Source organism: Gorilla gorilla, chromosome 20 (genome assembly GCF_029281585.2).
Source record: "Gorilla gorilla gorilla isolate KB3781 chromosome 20, NHGRI_mGorGor1-v2.1_pri, whole genome shotgun sequence".
NCBI lineage: Eukaryota > Metazoa > Chordata > Mammalia > Primates > Hominidae > Gorilla > Gorilla gorilla.
In genome coordinates, this window is record NC_073244.2 from 47,797,058 (window position 1) to 47,818,560 (window position 21,503).

Genomic DNA, 21,503 nt, shown 5'->3' on the forward strand with positions numbered 1-21,503 from the left:
TGTGAAGGCAGACTATTTCTATGTCATGAGAATGCTTAAACAAAAAGAGCACACAGGAGAAGTGAACATACTGTCAAGGTGTTATATGAAAATTAACTCTAGGAAGGGCATCTGATGAGGTACTGGAAAGAAGGAGATCTGTCTTCATAATGTCATCAGTAACTGGGAAGAGAAGGACTAGAGACCAGGTAAATAGATAAGTCACTATTTGGTGAGCATTTCAAATGAAGTTATTCCACATCCTGAAAAACAAAAATGCATTTCATAAAACAAAGAAAAAATTCAAAATGACCTCCAGCTTGGCTTTAAAATGTGCAACTACAATGCTTTTCTTCTCTCAGAGCTCTTCTCTTGGAATACAGCAAAATGTGGAAAGAAAGGGAATCACAATATATTCAGCCTTTCTTGGAGCCCAGACAGGCTAAATAAGAACACATTCTTCACCACCGGCAAGCTTCCATAACCCATGCTGAACATGCCCAGATGGAAGTATGAGAAAGACGGGAATATTGTTGACTCTTCCCTTCATAAAGAAAAGTCAGGTTCACCAAAGCCTGGGACTGAAATGTTTCTGTATTCACAATAATTTCCTTTAGACAGCTATGAAAATGCTGTGGATCTGCAATATTCAACTTGCCCCCACAGAGCTTCCAAAAGGGATCTTTTGGCTAGGCACGGTGGCTCACGCCTGTAATCCCAGCACTTTGGGAGCCGAGGCGGGTGGATCACCTGAGGTCAGGAGTTCGAGACCAGTCTGACCAACATGGTGAAACCCCGTCTCTACTAAAAATACAAAAATGAGCCGGGCATGGTGGTGCATGCCTGTAATCCCAGCTACTCGGGAGGCTGAGGCAGGAGAATTGCTTGAACCCGGAAGGCGGAGGTTGCAATGAGCCGAGATTGCGCCACTGCACTCCAGCCTGGGCAACAAGAGCAAAACTCCATCTCACACACACACACAAAATCTTTGGAGAAACGAATCCTTCTCTTGGGGCCTCAATATCATATCTTCCCAGAACCTTGCCTTGGGAGCAATTCCAGCTCTAACATCTCCATATCAAACACGAGGCTGTGCATATCAGAACACAGCCTTGTCCATGTGAAACACAAGGCTGTGCTTTTTCAGTTGGAAACTTCATTCTGGATCTCAAATATCCAACTTCCTTTTCGATAGCCATTTGACTGCACACTGTGCAATGTGGTTATAAGGTGAAATGACTGAGGCAGTGAAAGAAATCCCAGTATAACAAACTCCAAGAAACCACGTAACTTAAAATTGGCCCCAGAGATTGGCGAGGCTGCATGCCACTGTGTATTATGCATTATGAAAGCGACAGGGGCCATGCTTTAGAACAGAAGGTCTCAGAGTCTTCCACAGACACAGATCGAGCCATACGGGGACCTTGTCCACGTATTCCTGAGCCCCAGAACTGCAGAAATCAAACTCTACAAAAGCTGCACCAGGCCAGTTTTGAACACAGTCTCCAGTGGGTCACAACAGCGCTGTCACAGGATCACTGATAACAGCATGACACATTCATAGTCACCGCTCAGCGCCGTCACACAAACGGCCCCGCCCCCACTCAGTCCCGCGGGCCCAATCGGGGACAGTCAGGGCTGTCCCGGCTGTGCACCTGCTGTGCACACACACCCCCTGCTGTGCACACCCCCCGACCCCCCGGGACCGTCACAGGCGCGCCCACTCACACCACTACACACGGACGCAGCCACAGAACGGCACACACAAACACAATCACACAGTCTCCCTCCCCAGCAGGTGACTTGCACACAGGCCTGGGGCTTCTGCCTCCACAAACCCTCTCCGCGTCCCATGAACCCGGGTCCCCTGCCGTGAGCTCCTCTCGCATCCAGACCCGGGTCACCTCAACTCACCACATGGAAAACGAACACCAGGTCAACGGAAAAGGGAGCCGGGGTCCTGGGAGAAGCGTAGTGCCAGCCGCAATAGGGCGGGCGTGGGTGCAAACGGAGGGGAGCGCCGGCAGCTAGCACCGCGCGGCGCCTAACGGGCCGCCCCGGAGACTCCTGGGAGCTCAGGCCCACGCGCGAGTGCGCAGGCGCAGACGACTCACCCTGGGCCGGGGGTGAGGCTTGGTGGGTGCGAGGGGTGCTGAGGAGGCCGAGGAGGGCACTGGGAGCTCCGTTCCGGGGAGCTGTCTAAGGACGCGGAACCGGGTGGGGAGGCCAGGGAGGTAACCAAGAGTCCGAGCCGGGCCTGGTAATTCTGAGGAGGGAACCGGGACCGCGGTATCCAGACGCTCCGATCTGTACGAGCCGGGCCTCGGGCGTGGTCCGTGGGCGTGACCTTGAGGGTGACCCGGAGCGAGCTCCGCGAAGGGGGATTTTGCCCGTTCTGATCCCGCGGAAGCGCCATCGCTGGCGGCGGGTCCCCGCGCGGAGCGGGCGCTGCGTGTTCGCGCGCGCGCGCGCGCGCCGAATAGGGGTGGCCTCCTGCGCCCAACCTGCTGCATTTTAGGTGCTTGCCTCTCTTTGGGATGTTGTGGCCGATTGTGTGTGAAAAGTGAACGGAGTAGTGTTGCTGCGCGAGGTTTCCTCTGCGTGTGTCTATTTTTAGATTAGGTGTGAGTCGCATTTGAGACTGCCTTTGAGTGTGGAGAATTGCAAGTGATTTGTAGATGTGGTTGTGACTGCCTGGAGTCGTGTTAGCTGCTGTCTGAGGTTGTGAATGACAAGTGGGGCCTGTAGGTTGGTGGTTCTCTGAAGGATGTTTGATTGACTGTGACTCTGCATGTGTTTGTAACCTACTGTTACTTCTGGTGGTTTTGTGGCCTTGGTGACCTAAGTATTTGAATGATTGAGGAACTCTGTTATGACCATGGCTAGTTGGTTATGTAAGACTTGATTATCTGAATAGTAGCCATTAAGCCTGCCTCCAAAATTGTAACTAAGTAGCAATTTAGCAAATAAAATAGAGGTAACAGTATCAGAGGGGAAGAGATGATTTTCATAATTCCCAGATTCATTTCCTGGAAACACCATATTAACTAAAACCAATATGTTGAAATGAATAGCATTCCATTGGGGACATGCAGGAAATTTTTTTTTTTTTTTTTTTTTACCATAACTACCACTTTTGTTGTTGTTTTTTGTTTGTTTTAAGACAAGGTCTTGCTCTTTTGCCCAGGCTGGAGTGTAGTGGCATGATCTCTGCTCATTGCAACCTCTACCTCTGAAGTTCAAGTGATTCTCCTGCCCCAGCTTCCTGAGTAGCTGGGACTACAGGCTTGTGCCACCACGCTCGGCTAGTTTTTGTATTTTTAGTAGAGATGGGGTTTCACCATGTTGCCCAGGCTGGTCTTGAACTCCTGACCTCAAGTGATCCGCCCCCCTGCCCCCTCGGCCTGCCAAAGTACTGGGATTACAGGTGTGAGCCACTGTGCCTGGCATAACTACCACTTTCAACACTTGTATATGAGTGAGGTTTCCTACTCCCTTAGGCTTGCTAAGATAATAAAAAGTATTTGATAGATTTTTAATAAGTCCAGTCTCACTGTAGTAATTAAAATAGTTATTTTGCGGGCCTGGTGCAGTGACTGATGCCTGTAATCCCAGCATTTTGGGAGGCCGAGGTGGGCAGATCACCTGAGATCGAGAATTCGAGACCAGCCTGACCAACATGGAGAAACCCCATCTCTACTAAAAATACAAAATTAGCCGGGCATGGTGGTGCATGCCTGTAATCCCAGCTACTCAGGAGGCTGAGGCAGGAGAATCACTTGAACCTGGGAGGTGGAGGTTGCGGTGAGTCAAGATTGTACCGTTGCACTCCAGCCTGGGCAACAAGAGTGAAACTCTGTCTCAAAAAAAAAAAAAAAAAAAAAAAAAAAAAGATTATTCTCAACTACAATATAGACCAGATAGGCAAAGATTTAAAAGTTGTCAACTGTCTTCATCAGGGCTTGGGAAGGTATTCTCATCCACTACTATCAGTGTAAGTTGGCAAAAAGTCCAAGAAGAACCGTTTGGAAATACACAGTAAACCTGTGGTTAGAGGTAGATGGAAGGTAGAGCTGCAGAGGGAAAAACACAGTGTTCCCTCTCTTCAAGCTAAAACAGGTTCCCCAGAATCCTGTATACTTTACCAAGAGACTGGGTTTCTGGTGTTTGTGAGGGAGCCTGATTTGTCCGTTTTCCCACTAACTACCATCCTGGACATCTGAAGGGTACGCAGGGTGGACAAGTGCTGAAATAGTGAACATTCATGCAGATTTAACTGAGTTAATTCTGGGAGTTCTGAGTCAAGTATGGTCTCACATACGTATATCCTCCATCTTTGCTTTCTCAGGACTGTTTCTTTTTCCAAAAGAGGAGCTCAAAAGAGAAAGTTCATCTAGAAATCTCAAAGCCATGTCTCAGGTGAGATGATGTTTCCTCTCTTTCTGAAATAACTTTTTTTCATGGTGTATGAACATGAGCTTCCCTGTCCTTTAACCTTCCCTGATATTGGGATTTGCTTCCATGAAATTAGTCTTCAGTCAGGGCCAGATTAGGCTGAGGCAGGCAAGTGGCATGAGGTGAAATATTTAAGGGGTACCCTCAGGGCTGTGCCCTCCTAAATTTTGCATTCTAGGTGCCTCACCTGCCTCACCCTATATCCAGCCCTGTTCACAATTTCTCCATTCCAACCAAATCAACTTAAGCCTTCCCCAAGTGTACCTTCTGGTTGTACATATTCATTGGGTACATCATTCATCATCTCCTTTCTCAGTCTTCTCACAAACAAACTGCTGGAATAGAAAGGTATTGTCTTGATGTAAATGGGAATATATGGCTTGAATGAATTTAACTTGTCCTGATGCTGATTTGAGACCTAAGCTGTGAGTAGTCATGGAGCAGACGTGGAAAAACCTTGATTATCTCTGCTAGCCTAGGTTTTGCAATGATACGTTGGGAAATAGAAGTGGTAGATCCCAGCATTAGTTTCTGGAAAGATGTCCTGCTTTGTGAGGTGTTTAGGATAGCAATTTGATTGCAGGCTTGTAAAGGAAACAGGTTTTATGTTCCTCCTCTCTCATCTTCTTTTTTCTTTCATGTCTGCTAGCCATTCCTACAAATTGTGGGCTGCCAGTGAAAACCTTTCCAGTATTCCAATGCTGTTAGAGATTTGTTATTTTCTTTTTAGTTTCTTCTAATTTTTTATTTGCGGGTGCAGGAGAAGGAAATCCATATGCCAGGCCACTTTTGAAATATTCTATTGTTGATCAAACAGTACTTTGTCCTCTTTTCATATCTTTCAGAAAATTCCTCTTTAGCTCATCCACCAACCTTTAAAATACAGGTTTTCCTCAGATGCTAATTGGTTCTCTTCTTCTTCACAGTCCGTTTTTCTCTACGCACAATCAGATTCATTCTGAAGGCTACACTTAGTGTGATTCTAGTGACTCTCAAATACCCCTCTCCACTCTAGACCTCTGTCCAGAGTGTCAGAACTGAATATCCAACCTCCAGTAGCTATCACCACCTGTATGTTCCACAGACACTTAAAGTACATTTCCAAAGCTTACCTCATTACTTCCTTTGGTCCAGCTTACATTTTCTTCTGTTTCCCATTTTCACTTTCTAGTCCCAGCAGCCATGCATTTGCCTATGCAGATGACATGCCTGTATCTTTTCCACTCTACGGCCAATTTACGACCATCTCTGTTGTAATGGTGGTCATGTAGGAGCAGTTGTCCTCTGTCAGCCCGCTGACACTTCCTTAATCTAGGAGACATCTCTAACCATGGTTACTTAATTGTCATTTCCACCTAACATATGATAAGCCTTTTCCAGTCTTCAGGAGTATTACCTCAAAACTTTTATCACATAACATGTGTGTCAACTTATGTTTATTGATGTTCTTTACATTCCTTAAAGCAACAGACCCACAGTAGGGCATGCCTCACAGTAGAATGTATAAGACGGTCTATTGGAAGGAAATAAAATACTAACAATTTACATTCGAGAGCAGTATTCATTAACAATGTAGGTTTTCATAAATGCCTATTGATGGTTTATAAATAGCTACAATGTTGGGAATGTGTTCAGTATATCTTTAAGACCACTGTTCTGTAGGAAAAAAAAATCTAGTATCATGTCATAATATCCCCACTGCCTATCTCCATATACCTTTTCCTTCTTAGAGCTCAAAGACTGTTTCCTAACATACTGTGCCTTTTGCTATTTCCTGATTTACTAACTGGTTTTTTTCTCCCCATGAATTTTTAAAAGCTGATGCCCTGTATTCCTACAAAACAAATTCGTTGTGAGTACAAAACTTTTATGTCCTCAATGAAGCCTCGGAGTACAAAATGAAATTTTTCCTTGTTTTGTGACACTTTACCTTGTACATATTTCTGTCATTGCATCTGTAAAACCTACTAAGTGCATGTATTTACATGTATGCCCCTCTGTTAGCCTATAACTTCTCATGAGTAGGGTCAGGGTTTTATTCATTTTGGTCTACCAGGCAACCAGTCACATTCAGGACAAATAGTGTGATCTCAGTATGTTTAGCATGAGATTATAAGTAAATACAAATGGATGTATTTTCAGAGAGAATTTTATGCAATATAAAACATAAATAAGGAAACTAGTCTGACCACTAAACATTGTCAGTACTAGGTCTCCAATATCTAGTTCTCACACATTTCCGATCACTTCAGGATGAACTAGAGTATGCCCTTACAGGGATCAGTGTCATTCAAGGATGTGACTGTGGACTTCACCCAGGAGGAGTGGCAGCAACTAGACCCTGCTCAGAAGGCGCTCTACAGGGATGTGATGTTGGAAAACTATTGCCACTTCGTATCTGTGGGTAAGAAACACTCCTGAATCTTTCACTGTCATGCATCTCCTTCTAAGAATTCCTGAAACATATAGGAGTTTGAATTTCAGGGATTAGAGGTGATTATTTTTTTGGCAGAAAATATTATATTGCTAGGCACAGTGGCTCACACCTGTAATCCCAGCACTTTGGGAGGCCGAGGCAGGTGGATCACTTGAGGCCAGGAGTTCAAGACCAGCCTGGCCAACATGGTGAAACCCCGTCTCTACTAAAAAGTACAAAAATTAGCTGGGTGTGGTGGCACATGCCTGTAATCCCAGCTACTCTGGAGGCTGAAGCACAAGAACCACTTGAACCTGGGAGACGAGGTTGCAGTGAGTTGAGATTGCACCACTGCACTCCAGCCTGGGTGAAAGAGCGAGACTGTCTCAAAAAAAAAAAAAAAAAAAAAAAAAGGAAAGAAAGAAAAAGAAAAGAAAATATGATTATATCATCACTTGTGTAGTGTAAGGTATTAACTTTGGTAAGACATTAATGTATACCTCATTTACTACCTTGAAGTTGTATCTTTATCTTACTTCAATAGTTTTAAAGTCGAAACAGCTTAGACCAAGAGTCTCATTTTCCATCATCAGGGTTTCACATGGCTAAGCCTGATATGATCCGCAAGTTGGAACAAGGAGAAGAGCTATGGACACAGAGAATTTTTCCAAGTTACAGCTACCTAGGTGAGTCTATAAATGAAGTCTAGTGAACATTAAATGTCAAGTAGTTGAAGCCTTTGAATGTTTTTAGGGATCTGTTTTTGTTATTGTGGTAAAATACACGTAACATTAAATATACTATCTTAAACTTTTTAAGCATATGGTTCAGTAGCATCAAGTACATGCGCACTGTTGTGCAACCATCACCACCATCCATCTCCAGAACTATTCATCTTGCAAAACTGAAGCTCTGTACCCATGAAACAATAACTTCCCATGGCCAGGTGAGGTGGCTCACGCCTGTAATCCCAGCACTTTGGGAAGCCAAGGCCAAGGTGGGTGGATCATGAGGTCAGGAGATGGAGACCATTTCTGGCTAACACAGTGAAACCCTGTCTCTACTAAAAATACAAAAAAATTAGCCGGGCATGGTGGTGGGCACCTGGAATCCCAGCTACTCAGGAGGCTGAAGCAGGAGAATTGCTTGAACCTGGGAGGTGGAGGTTGCAGTGAGCCAAGATCACACCACTGCACTCCAGCCTAGGTGACAGAGCGAGACTCCATCTCAAAAAAATAAATAAATAAAAATAACTTCCCTTTATCCCTACTCCCTAGCCCTGCCAACCACCGTTCTGCTTGCTGTCTCTGTAAATTTGACTACTCTAGGTACCTCTTGTAAGTGCAATCACATAGTATTTATCCTTTTTCTGACTGGCTTATTTTACTTAATGTAATGTCCTCCAGGTTCATCTATTTCCTTCATTTTTAATGCTGATTAATATTCTGTTGTATGTATATACTATATTTTGCTTATTCATTCATCCATCAGTGGTCCGTTGGGTTCCTTCCATCTTTTGGCTATTGTGAATATTGCTGCTATGAACATGGGTGTACAAATATCAGTTTTAGTCCCTGCTTTCAGTTCTTTTGGGTATAATCTCAGAAGTGGAATTGCTGAATAATGTGGTAATTCTGTGTTTATATTTAAGGAGTCACCATACTGTTTTCTATAGCAGCTGCATCATTTTACATTCCCACCAACAGTGTACAAGGGTTACAATTTCTTCACCAGCACTTGTTATTTTCTGTATTTTCATAGTATCCATCCTATTAGTGATCTATTTTTAAAGACCTGAGATCTGTAAAGTGCCTATACATGGCTGACTTTCATGCCTCTAAAATGTAAATTTTAGGTATGAATATCACTCCCCACATAAATCTTTTCGTTGTTTGCCTGGGTTTGTGGAAATATTGCTGCTATTACCTTACCAAGAATCTATTCCATGTTTTATAGGTATAATGTACATAGAGATCTAAAGTGTAAAGTTCTTTGAATTCTGACAGAAGGATAAACCCATGTATCTCACACTCCAATCAAGATAAAAGACAGTTTCATTAACCCGTTAAGTTCCACCAGGCCTCTTCCAACTCAGTCCCTCCCATTAAGATAATCACAGTTGTGATGTCTACCAACATAGATTCATTTTGTCTATTGCAAACCTTTTTCATGTCTGCTTTCTTTCGCTCAGCTTCATGTCTGAGAGATTTATACATGTTTCTGCATGCATAAGTAGTTTATTAACTGTGGAACAGTTTTCCATTGTACGAGTATACCAGTTTATGCATCTCTTGTTGAAAGACATTTGGGATGTTTCTAGTTTAGACCTATTATGAACAAAGCTGCTATAATCATTCTTGTAAAAATATTTTTGTGGACATACATGTTTATTTTTCTTCAGTAAACACCTAGCAGCGATATCGCTGATTCATTAGGCAGATGCATATTTCATTTCTTTAGAAACTACCATTTTGGTTTGGTAGTTTAGTAGCTAAAACTACTATACCATTTTAGACTTTCATCAGCACTGTATGAGAATGTTGATTGCCCCACGTTCTTTTCTACATTTTGTGTTCATTTTGGCCATTCTGGTCATTTTGACCATTCTGGTTGTATAACTTCGCAGTTTTAATTTAGATTTATCTTACAGCTAATAATGTTGAAAACTTTTTCAAGTGCTTTTTATATCAGAGGCATCTGTTCAAGTGTTTTGTTTGTTTCTTTGTTCGTTTGTTTGTTTGATAATTTTTGAGGCAGAGTCTCACTCTGTCGCCCAGGCTGGAGTGCAGTAGTGCAATCTTGGCTCACTGCAACCTCTGCCTCCCGGGTTCAAGCAATTCTCCTGCCTCAGCCTCCCGAGTAGCTGGGATTACAGGCGTGCGCCACCACACCCGGCTAATTTTTTGTATTTTTAGTAGAGACGGGGTTTCATCATTTTGGCCAGGCTGGTCTCAAACTCCTGACCTTGTCATCCGCCCACCTTGGCCTCCCAAAGTGCTGGGAGTACAGGCGTGAGCCACTGCGCCTGGCCCTGTTCAAATGTTGTATCCATCTTTTATTTAGGTAGTATGTATTTTTCCTTGAGTAGTAGGAATTCTTTACATATTGTGGATAGAAATCTTTTGTTCAATGTATGTATTACAAATATTTTCCCTAGTCTATGACTTGCATATTCATTTTAATGGTGTCTTTTGATGAACAGAAGTTTTTAACTTTGGTGAATTTCACTTAATCATTGTTTCTTTTATCATTAATTATTTGACCTCTCAAACAAATATTTGTCTTTTTCTAGGTATAGTGAGGATAGTTCTCTTTTCTAGGTATGGTGAGGATAGTGCTCTGTAATTTCTTTGTATATTTTGCTTTTTTTCTTTTTTTTGAGACAAAGTTCCACTCTTGTTGCCCAGGCTGGAGTGCAATGGTGTGATCTCAACTCACCGCAACCTCCGCTTCCCTGCAACCTCCACCTCTCAGGTTCGAGCGATTCTCCTGCCTCAGCCTCCCGAGTAGCTGGGATTATAGGCATGCACCACCACGTCCTGCTAATTCTGTATTTTTAGTAGAGATGGGGTTTATCCTTGTTGGTCAGGCTGGTCTTGAACTCCTGACCTCAGGTGATCCACCTGCCTCAGCCTCCCAAAGTGCTGGGATTACAGGCATGAGCCACTGTGCCCAGCTGTATATTTTGCTTTTTAAGATTAGTTCTGTGGTCCACCTCATGTTTTGTTTATGATGTGAAGTAGGGTTCGAAAGTCTATTCTTCTATATGGTTATCAATTAGTTCCATCAGTATTTATTGACTGAATTACTATGATGATCATAGAGAAAATTGATCACATTTGTATCAGTCTATTTTTGGACAATCTGTTGTTTCCTTGGACATATTTTAAGTCACATTGACAATACCACCTGGTCTTTGATTATTGTAACTTTATAATAAGTCTGGAAGTCAGTTAGAGTAAGTCCTCTAACTTTATGCTTTTTAAAAACTTTTAGGGCCAGGCATGGTGGCTCATGCCTGTAACCCCAGCAATTTGGGAGGCTGAGGCGGACGGATCACCTGAGGTCAGGAGTTCAAGACCAGCCTGGCCAACATGGTGAAACTCCGTCTCTACTAAAAATACAAAAATTAGCCGGATATGGTGGCACATGCCTGTAGTCCCAGCTACTCGGGAGGCTGAGGCAGGAGAATTGCTTGAACCCGGAAGGCACAGGTTGCAGTGAGCCAAGACCGCGCCATTGCACTCCAGCCTGGGCAACAGAGTGAGACTCCATCTCAAAAAAAGCAAACAAACAAATGAAAACAACTTTTAGCTATTCTATGTCATTTTCTTCTCAAATTCATTTTGGAATCAACTTCTTGATTTCTTTAGATAAACGTGCTAGGTTTTTTATTAGTGAGAGCTAATGTCTTAGCAATATTGAGTCCTGTGGTTCAGGACAATGCTATAACTTTCCATTTTAGTTAGCTCCTCTAATTCCTGAAAGCAATTCCTATTTTTGGTATAGAAGTCTTACATATTGCTCATTAAGTTTCTCTCTAAGCTTTTAATATTTCTGATTCTATTGTACATAGTAAGAGCGGCTGGGCATGGTGGCTCACACCTGTAATCTCAGCACTTTGGGAGGCTGAGGTGGGTGGATCAACTGAGGTCAGAATTCAAGACCAGCCTGGCCAACGTGGCAAAAACCTGTCTCTACTAAAAGAATACAAAAATTAGCTAGGCATGGTGGCACACACCTGTAATCCCAGCTACTCAGGAGGCTGAGGCAGGAGAACTGCTTGAACCCGGGAGTCGGAGGTTGCAATGAACCATTTCTTTCTTTCTTTCTTTCTTTCTTTCTTTCTTTCTTTCTTTCTTTCTTTCTTTCTTTCTTTCTTTCCTCCCTCCCTCCCTCCCTCCTTTCTTTCTTTCTTTCTCTCTCTCTCTTTCTTTCTTTCTTTCTTTCTTTTTTTTTTTGACAGTGTCTCTCTCTGTCGCCCAGGCTGGAATGCAGTGGCATGATCTCGGCTCACTGCAACCTCCGACTCCCGGGTTCAAATGATTCTTGTGCTTCAGACTCCTGAGGAGTAGCTGGCATGACAGGTGCGCTCCACCATGCCCAGCTAATTTTTGTATTTTTTTAGTAGAGACAGAGTTTCACCATATTGGCCAGGCTGGTCTCGAACTCCTGACCTCAGGTGATCCGCCACAGCCTCCCAAAGTGCTGGGACTACAGGCATGAGCCACTGCCCCCCGACTATTTTTAGTAGTTTTAATTACATATAGTAATTATAATTTTAACCATTAGTAACCTTTTAACAGAGTAACTAAGAAGTAGATAGTTGTGAATTATCTGCTACATACTAGCATTCTATAACAGATTAGCAAATGTTATGAATACATCATCTTACAACTTTATAGATACATATTTCCTCGTAGTACAATTTTTTAGTGTTTAACAGATCCAAAGAGCTTATCCAAAACTCTTATTCCACTTATATTGACCTACACAGATAGTATTTATTATGTTTGGATTGTTCATGAAAATTTCATAATACATTAAACAAAACTAGCCATCCTCTCAAGTCATTTCCTTGTTAACTGTTTTTATAGCACATACAAGTAAAAGGCAATTAAAGGCAAATCAAGAAAACCTGAAAAGTTAAATACATAGGTTTGTTTTCCTGCTGTGTTTGATGTATATGAAATAATGGATATCAGACAATTCGTTTTTACTATATGTTTATTTGTGCATTTTTTTCTTAAGTTGAATTTATAGTTTTTATAGTTTTAAATGTAGTAAATATAATAGTAACTTATTTGACTAGTAAAGCCAAGTAGAATAAAAATATGTGCTCATAGATGCACCTCTTTTTATTAAACCAACAATATTAAACTCATCTTAGTTATCAAAATTTTACCCCAAGTCACATGAACTTGAAAGGCCTTTGGGTTAGTTCCTACATTTCTGGGGGTATTAGGAATATTTCACTTATATAAACACTCATTTTTCTCTTAAAACAATTTGAATAAACTCTTTAAGGGAGTTTATAAATTAATTTGGCCGAGTGTTGTGGCTCACACCTGTAATTCCAGCTACTCAGGAGGCTGAGGCAGGAGGATTGCTTGAGGCCAGGAGTGTGAGGCCAGCCTGGGCAACATAGCAAGACCCAGTCTCTGAAAAAATGTATCCCAGTGCAGTGGTGTGCACCTGTAGATCCAGCTATTCAGAAGGCTGAAGCAGGAGAATCACTTAAGCCCAGGAGTTCAAGGCTGCAGTGAGCTATGCACTGCTGCACTCCAGCCTGGGCAAGAGTGAGACCTCGTCTCTAAATAACTAAAATGTTTAAATAATTAATTAATACCATCTTGAGGTAAGAAAATATCACATATACATAACATACATACATAGACATACATAGGCGGACAGACCCAAACAGAGATCTTATAACTTTCATTCTAAAATGTTAGCCAGGAGTCAGTAAAATAGTATTACACTCTCATCTTTGCTCCACTTTATATTTTTATCTGAATAGTGTTTCTGACACATGGAACAAGGTTAGCTGTTCAATATGTGGGCTAATGCTTTTTAGCCAATATTTGTAGAGATTTTCAGATTTTCATTTGCCCTGTTATGTAATCTTATGGAAGCTGTGGACTAAATTTTAGGTGAGCAACTGAGCTATCTGGATGTCTCCAAAGCTTGGCTGAGTGAATAAAATATCCACTTTGTTTCCAGTTAGCCCTTTTGTCCTTCTCAGCCGCAGGTAGTTTCTTTTGGGGGCCCCTTGAGTGCCCCCAGTGTGGGGCAGGGCACCTAAAGTTCAAGTGACTGTAGGGGCTAGAGTGGGAAGGGAAAGGTCGGCAGGGTGGACAGAGGGATGGAGGAGTTCTGAAGGGCCACCTGTCAAAGGATTCAGGGGAACTGAAGGGACAATCAGAGGTGGTGAGAGGAGGAAGGAGGAGTGGAGCAGTGGGAAAAGAGAGGTCTTACAGGAGCCAGTGTAGAGAATCCTTAGTAAAGTAATGCCAAGAAGAAAGGAAGTAGAGGGAGTTGGCAGAGCGTATACCAACAGGGGAACATACACCATCAATCAACTGAGAAGTTCCCATGGGAGAAACAGGATCAAACAGGCCTCACAGAGTCAGGAATTTTCTAGCCCTGACAGTCAGGAAGTAAATTCCCACCCAAAAGAAAAACCCAGGGAGAAAGACTTCTAGCCCAGCAGGTACCTTTTAAACAAAGAAGCCGGTGCCTGTAACCCAACTTCATATAAACAAGAGGAGCCTAGGATTCTAACCCAGCCTCTAGAGTATGCTCAGAATCTAAGGAATCAAAATGTTGTACCAGCTTCAATGGGAGTTTGTCCAGAGTAGTGGACCAGGAGTCTGACTCACCAGTGGGTCCCCAGTCAGTCAGGAGTGAAGACCAAGGCTCAAAAGGTGTGCACTTGGGGTCCTGGGTGAGACGCCAAGGGGTCCAATAATCAATCTGTTCCTATCCAAGCTGTGTTACTATAAATACTAAAGAAAAACATTATCCTGACACTTGTAAGGCAGATCTCAGGGACTGCTACAATGGGATTTTGAAGTACTGGGGAGAGAATGGGCCAACTCTGAATACGATAAGGAAGAGAGGAAATTTATAGTTGTGGGAGGGGGCAGTGATGGGAAATTACTGAGTGGATAGGGTAATCTTGCTTAGCTGACCTACCAGGATTCCTACTGAAAGCAGGTCATGGTGATCAGATATCACCTGGAGGGGTTGGTGAGGAGAGAGATCAGATATTGAGAGTGGGGGATTCCAGCTAAACCGACTTGACGGAATTCTCGCTAAAACGGGGCCCTTCGGTGGACATGCCCAAGGACTGGGCCTAGTTGGTTAAAGTTTTATGGTGTTGTCCTGAGTCCTGGGATGCAGTCTTTACTCCTAAAACGTGGCCCTTCTGGAGTCTCGATGGAAAGACCAAGGTTGTTTTGCTTTGTTGTTTTGTTTTGTTTTCACCTAGCCCAGGACAAAAATGAATGGACCAGGATTTTTTGCTCTTTTGTTTTGTTTGCCTGTTTTTCCACTCTGCTTTAAAATTTTCAGTGCATTTAAAAATACCAGAAAGGGACTGCCCCATATTGGTCTTCATGAATCCATGCTGAACTACTCTCTTTTAATATAACATTTCTAGTTTGCTTATATTGGGACCAAGGTTTTAACAAGGTTCTTGTTGGCACAGGGCTAGAATTGCAAACTCTTTTTCAGAGCTAAACAGCCACTGAACTCTGCTCAGTTCCTTCAGGGCTCTCGCTTTCTTTCCCCTTTGGGTTCCTTGCAGTCTTGCCCTGCAGCAATGTAGTTAACCAAGGCTTTGAGGATGGCTTATGCCAACTTTGGGGCTCTGCTTTTTTGACTTCTCCATTCCCAAATTTTGTCTTCAAGTTAGGGTAGCTCTGAACTCTAACCTCTGATTCCCCTATACAGATGACTTGTGCTTTCTCTTGGAGATCTATCTCTTCTGTGCTGCCTGAACTACTGAGAACATATATCTGGCTAAATGTAGCTCTTATGCAGTGTGGTTTCTTTCAAAGATTGCATCCACTTCAGCTTCTGGCTACTTTTGGTCATTCTTTAGTGCCTTCAAATAAGTGGTTTGTTTTTTTTTAATCAGCTGGAGGATTGTTTTGATACAAACTTCTTTGTTATTACCAAAATCTAGATGTCAGCCGGGCACAGTGGTTCACGTCTATAATCCCAGCACTTTGGGAGGCTGCGACGGGAGGATCACTTGAGGCCCGGAGTTCCAGACCACCCTGCCCAACATGGCAAAACCCCATCTCTACTAAAAATACAAAAATTAGCTGGGCATGGTGGCGCCCACCTGTAATTCCAGCTACTCAGGAGGCTGAGGCACACAAGTTGCTAGGACCCAGGAGGTGGAGGTAGATTGCGCCACTGCACTCCAGCATAGGTAACAGAGCAAGATTCTGTCTCCAAAAATAAATAAATAAATACATAAATAAATCTAGATGTCCAGACCAGCAGTTCTCAAACTTTCTAGTCTTAGACATATTTAAAATCTTAAAGTTATTAAGAACTTAGAAGAACTTTGTGCGCATATGTCTGTGTGTATGGCATTGTAACTGGCCTAAGTCCAGCTGCTCACTGCTTAGAGACCAAAAACACGAGAAGTGAGGAATGGTGAAAGGAAAGCAACTTGATTGATTAAATGCCAGCAGATGGGAGTTGGCAAGGCTTCTGCCTCAAAGAAGCCATCTCTACCTTTTGGGCTGAGTGAAGGGGGTTGTGAAGGAAAGGATGTGGAAAGGGTGGTGCAGGAGGGCACAGGCCTGTGTGTCTTGTTCCAATGCTTATCTTGAGTAATTGCTCTTCCGGAGGTCCAGTTTGCATCATTCTGACTTTGGCCTGGTAGTGGTGAGCTAACTATTTGTAACCCCCACTAAGTGGGGAGGATTCTGCAGCTGGGTGTCTCTGCCTGGTTTGTTTCAAAATTGGCCCCTGGAATTCCTAAGCAAGCACATAATTAGATAAGTAAACACTGTTCACATGGAAGTGCCAGGTGAGAAGGTGACAAAGCGTTTCAAAGTGTCTCAAGGTTGAAAGCAAGAAAAGAAAAAACGTTTTAAAGTATGTTTGAGGCTGGGTTACTTGGTTACACTGTCAGAAATTAAAAGAGTTGTTTTTTTTGTTGTTGTTGTTGTTGTTTTTTTGAGATGGAGTATTGCTCTGTTGCCCAGGCTGGAGTGTGGTGGCACGATCTCGGCTCACTGCAAGCTCCGCCTCCCAAGTTCACACCATTCTCCTGCCTTAGCCTCCTGAGTAGCTGGGACTGCAGGCACCCACCACCATGCCCGGCTAATTTTTTTGTATTTTTAGTAGAGACGGGGTTTCACCGTGTTAGCCAGGATGGTCTCTATCTCCTGACCTCGAGATCTGCCCGCCCCGGCCTCCCAAAGTGCTGGGATTACAGGAGTGAGCCACTGCGCCTGGCCTGAGAGAGCCTTCTTAAACCTATCAGAAAAATAAAAATCATTGTTTAATATCTATCTTCCTCATAGTTTTCACTTTCTTCTCTTTTCCTGGGCAAAGAAATATTATTTCTTTGTTTCCTGCCTGAGTCTCACATCCCATTCTCACCATGAGACCTACCACCAGGTTCCAAAATCCATATGCCTGGGACCAAAATGGTAATTTGAAGATCACAATTTCTTTCCATTAAACTTTTATGTTTCATATCATAATGCTGAGCATCATTCTTGATATCTGCCAGGGATAGTTGTGGGATTTGGGTGAAAAATACTAACTCATTCTCATCCTATTTCCCTGAGTACCTTTTCACATCTTGTTTGCTTTTATCCCCTTTATGTACCTTGTCTAGGACAATAAATATTTGTTGACTAAATGAATCTCGTTTCATTAGGCCTCTCATTGGTCCTTTCTGATGTGTCCTTAAAGCATTTTCTTCACTCTCAGTTCTTGACTTTATGAAAGTCCTGCAAGCTACAATCATCTGATGAATTCTAAATTGATTTCCTTGTTTTATGTGAATTGCTTTCAAATAGACATTTCAGCCCATTTCTCCCTTGTCAACTGTAGTGGTATATTTTAATCTGCCAATAGAAATATGACTATCAATTGTCCTGTCCTTTTTGGTTTCCAATATATCAGAAATAATAATTGCTATCTTTACTCTTGTTTATTCTTTTGTTCCCATAATCTTTTTTTTTTTTAATTGAGATGGAGTCTCCCTCTGTTGCTCAGGCTGGAGTGCAATGGCATGATCTGGGCACACTGCAACCTCCACCTCCCAAGTTCAAGTGATCCTCTCTCCTCAGCCTCCCAAATAGCTGGGATTACAGGCACGTGCCACCACGCCTGGCTAATTTTTGTGTTTTCAGTAGAGGTGGGGTGTCACCATGTTGGCCAGGTTGGTCTCGAACTCCTGGTCTCAAGTGATCTGCGCACCTTCGCCTCCCAAAGTGCTGGGATTACAGGCATGAACCACCACGCCCGGCCTGTTCCCATAATCTTATTTATTATTGTTTGTTTCTGTATTCTCTTGTTCCCATAATCAGCCCAAGTAGTATAAAATTGGGTCCATCATCTCTGTTATACTTTCTTAATGATCTCTCCACAATGTGTTATATTATCTCACTCTGTAAAATATCTTTACATCTTCTTACATTCTCATTTGCCATTGACAGCTTCCAAAATGAGAGCTATATCATTTCAGGTGTGGGCTACTGTAATTAATCTTTGGATTTGCCATGATTTTTCCCCAGTTTTTTTTTTTTTTCAGTTTTTTTCTGTCATTATGCTAAAAAGATAACACTTTTTAATATGAAATTTAAATCCCTCTGTTTTCAAGGGTGACAGGATCATACCCAATTTGGTCATTCCAAATGTATTTCTGTCTGTGACTAAGAACTTTTGATAATCTCTATTTGTTCAAGACTCCTAAATATACTTCATATACAGTCAGCCCCCCGAATTCATGGCTTCCACATCAGCAGATTCAACCAACTGTAAATAGAAAAAAATACACACACACACACACACACACACACACAAAATACAAATAAAAATCAGTATAGTATAACAACTGTTGGCATAGCATTTGCATTGTATTAGGTATAAGTCATCTAGAAATGATTCAAAGTATACAGGAGGATATGTGTAGGTCATATGCAAATACTACACTATTTTATATGAGGGACTTGAGCATCTTTGGATTTTAGTATCCTTGGGGATTTCACAACCTGTCCCCTTAGATTGGATAATGAGGGAAAACTGTAATTGGTTTTATTCATCACAGCTGGACCTTTCCTTATATGATGGATACTGTATGTTCCATATATACTTGCAAAATTAGCCAACTAGGAAGTTAGAGGGTACAGTAATCCATCCAAGACTGCCTTTACTTCTGACAGCAGCTGTTAATTCAGGGTTCCTCAAGACTGCCCTTAGGTTCGATAATTTTTTTTTTTTTTTGAGAGAGAGTCTCACTCTGTCACTCAGGCTAGGGTGCAGTGGCGTGATCTTGGCTCACTGCAACGTCCGCCTCCCAGGTTCAAGCGATTCTCATGCCTCAGCCTCCCAAGTAGCTGGGATTATAGGCATGTGCCACTACACCCTGCTGATTTTTGTATTTTAGTGGAGACAGGGTTTCACTATGTTGGCCAGGCTGGTCTCAAACTCCTGACCTCAAGTGATCCACCCACCTCAGCCTCCCAAAGTGCTGGAATTACAGGCATGAGCCACCACACCTGGCCAGGTTTGATAATTTGCTGAAAAGACCCATGGAACTCAGTGAAAGCTGTTATACTCACAGTTACAGTTTGTTACAGGAAAAGATTGAAATCAACCAAGGGAAGAAGGAAATGGGCAGAGTCTGGGAAAGTGCCAAACATGCAGCTTCTAGTCACCCTATCGCCGTGGAGTCATGGATATCAATCCTGACAACACTATGTGACGATACATACAGAGTACCACCAACCAGCGAAGCTCAGCACAGCCTCAGTGTCCAAAGTTTTTACTGGGGCTCCATCAAATAGGCCTGATTGCCCATGTGGCTGAGCTCAGTTTCCAGTGCCTTAGGAAGCTGAGCTGATGCTTGCTGCATGACTCAAAGCCCCTACCCTAAATCATATTGTTACTGTCTGGCCAGCCAAAGACTCCCCAGCAAACAAATAAACTCCTATTAGCCATGACATTCAAAGGCCTTAAAAATTACCACCCTGAAACTGAAGTTAAAGGTTCGGCCTCTCATTTGGCAGGGTTAAATTCTTTACCACACAATACTATATAATATATCATTTAGCTAAAAAATCAAGTTTCATTTCCTCCATGAAATACCTTGACTACTATATAGACTATGTCTATTTCTGTTTTTTATGCATTCCCATTGTACTTAACATCTGTAACATGTGAGCAGACACGTCCTCTGATATGATCTAGTAATTTGGTACCTAATTCAACATTGTTTTATATGACACTTCTTTCTCTATTTGGTTATAATCATTCCCCAAAATAAGGTCCTCTCTTTTGCCTTTCCTTACTGCAGCTTGTAACAGAGGCCATGTATCCAGTAGTTATCTTATTGATTGTCGTGCCATGCACGCGAAAATGTCTTTCTCATCCATTTAGAAATCATTTACTACTAAGTTCTTTTTAGGTGTACCTGCCAGCATTTTATCCCCTAACTTCAGGTAACAGTGTGTAAATGTAGACTCAGAAGATTTTAGAGAAGATCGTCAATAAAATGTTGACCTCCAAAAACATGAGTTTTAGTTGGGAAAGCAATATTGTATTATCAAATCGAGGACTTTACATAGAATGATCGTGTTAAAATCTTAGGCCGTTGGAAAATATCTGGAAGTGAATGTTCCAGACCATAATTATATTACAATTTCAGACAGACGGGATACTGAAAGGTAGAAAAACTGTGTGAAAGCTTAGCCAGGAGCAGTCGCTCACTCCTGTAATCTCAGCATTTTGGGAGGCCAGGGCGGGTGGATCACTTGAGGCCAGGGGTTCAAGACCCACCAGGCCAACACAGTGAAACCCCATCTCCACTAAAAAATACAAAAAACATCAGCCAGATTTGGTGGCACACACCTGTAGTCCCAGCTACTCAGGAGGTCGAGGCATGAGAATCGCTTGAACCTGGGATACTAAGGTTGCAGTAAGCCGGGATTGTGCCACTGCAATCCAGCCTGGGTGACAGAGTGAGACTCTGTCTCAAAAAAAAAAAAAAAAAAGGGAGCCGGGCGCGGTGGCTCACACCTGTAATCTCAGCACTTTGGGAGGCCGAGGTGGGTGGATCACAAGGTCAGGAGTTCAAGACCAGCCTGGCCAACATAGTGAAACCCTGTCTCTACTAAAAATACAAAAATTAGCCAAGTGTGGTGGCGGGCACCTGTAATCCCAGCTACTCATGAGGCTGAGGCAGGAGAATCACTTGAACCTGGGAGGCAGAGGGAGGCAAGTGAGCTGAGACCATGCTGTTGCACTCCAGCCTGAGTGACAGAGTGAGACTTTGTCTCAAAAAAAAAAGGAAAAACTATGTGAAAACTATGTGATAGTATCATATACTTGGAGGTGTTTGAAGTTCTTAGGGAGGCAGTGTAACTCCAATTACCAATACAGATTAGTTTTACATGTTCAAACTGCACATAAGTGGAATTGTATAATATGTATTCTTTTTCATAAAGCTTACACTCTGCAAAATATTTGAGATTCATTCTTGTTGTCATTGTGTATCAGCATTGTTTCTTCTTATTGCTGAGGTAGTATTCTATTGTGTAATACATGACACAGTTTTACCTGTTCATCTTTTGATGGATATTTGGGCTGTTCCCAGTATGGGGCTATTATAAATAACAATGTTAATCATAGGTAAGATGAATCCATCTTTAAATTGCCCTCCCAAATATGGATGGTAGTAAGGCAACAATAGTAAGATATACAATAATTTTTTTTAAATAGTTAAGATTAATCAGTGCTCTGCACATACATTGAAGAATCCAGTCCTTTACAGCTCCAGTAGGGAATAGCAGAGTTAAGGTAGGTGATGTATTGGGAGGAAAACTCAAACCTATCTTTCCCTAAAGGTGAAAAAAAGTAATTTGGCAAATTTAAGGAATGAAGTTAGAATTGT

General features: G+C 42.4%; 2 protein-coding genes across 18 annotated transcripts in view; one reads left to right on the forward strand and one right to left on the reverse strand.

Moving 5' to 3' along the window:
• Nucleotides 1–2,048, reverse strand: part of ZNF529 (zinc finger protein 529) — a 59,522-nt gene extending 57,474 nt beyond the window's left edge. The window contains exon 1 of one of the 3 annotated variants that reach the window (XM_019015314.4): nucleotides 1,894–2,048. The gene's annotated coding sequence lies outside the window, so the exon portion shown is untranslated. The remainder of the gene's footprint in view (nucleotides 1–1,893) is intronic. The other 2 variants (XM_063701848.1, XM_055369145.2) reach the window with 2 other exon arrangements.
• Nucleotides 2,015–21,503, forward strand: part of ZNF382 (zinc finger protein 382) — a 28,912-nt gene continuing 9,423 nt past the window's right edge. For 4 of the 15 annotated variants that reach the window (XR_008673748.2, XR_008673749.2, XM_063701845.1 and 1 more), the window contains exons 1-3: nucleotides 2,080–2,497; nucleotides 4,328–6,838; nucleotides 7,444–7,536. Coding sequence is in view for 13 of the 15 variants with exons in the window: in XM_063701845.1 (XP_063557915.1) it covers nucleotides 6,700–6,838; nucleotides 7,444–7,536 (232 nt within the window). In the remaining 2 variants the exon portion in view is untranslated. Of the gene's footprint in view, nucleotides 2,498–4,327; nucleotides 6,839–7,443; nucleotides 7,537–21,503 lie in introns of all 15 variants that reach the window. The other 11 variants (XM_055369139.2, XM_063701843.1, XM_063701847.1 and 8 more) reach the window with 10 other exon arrangements.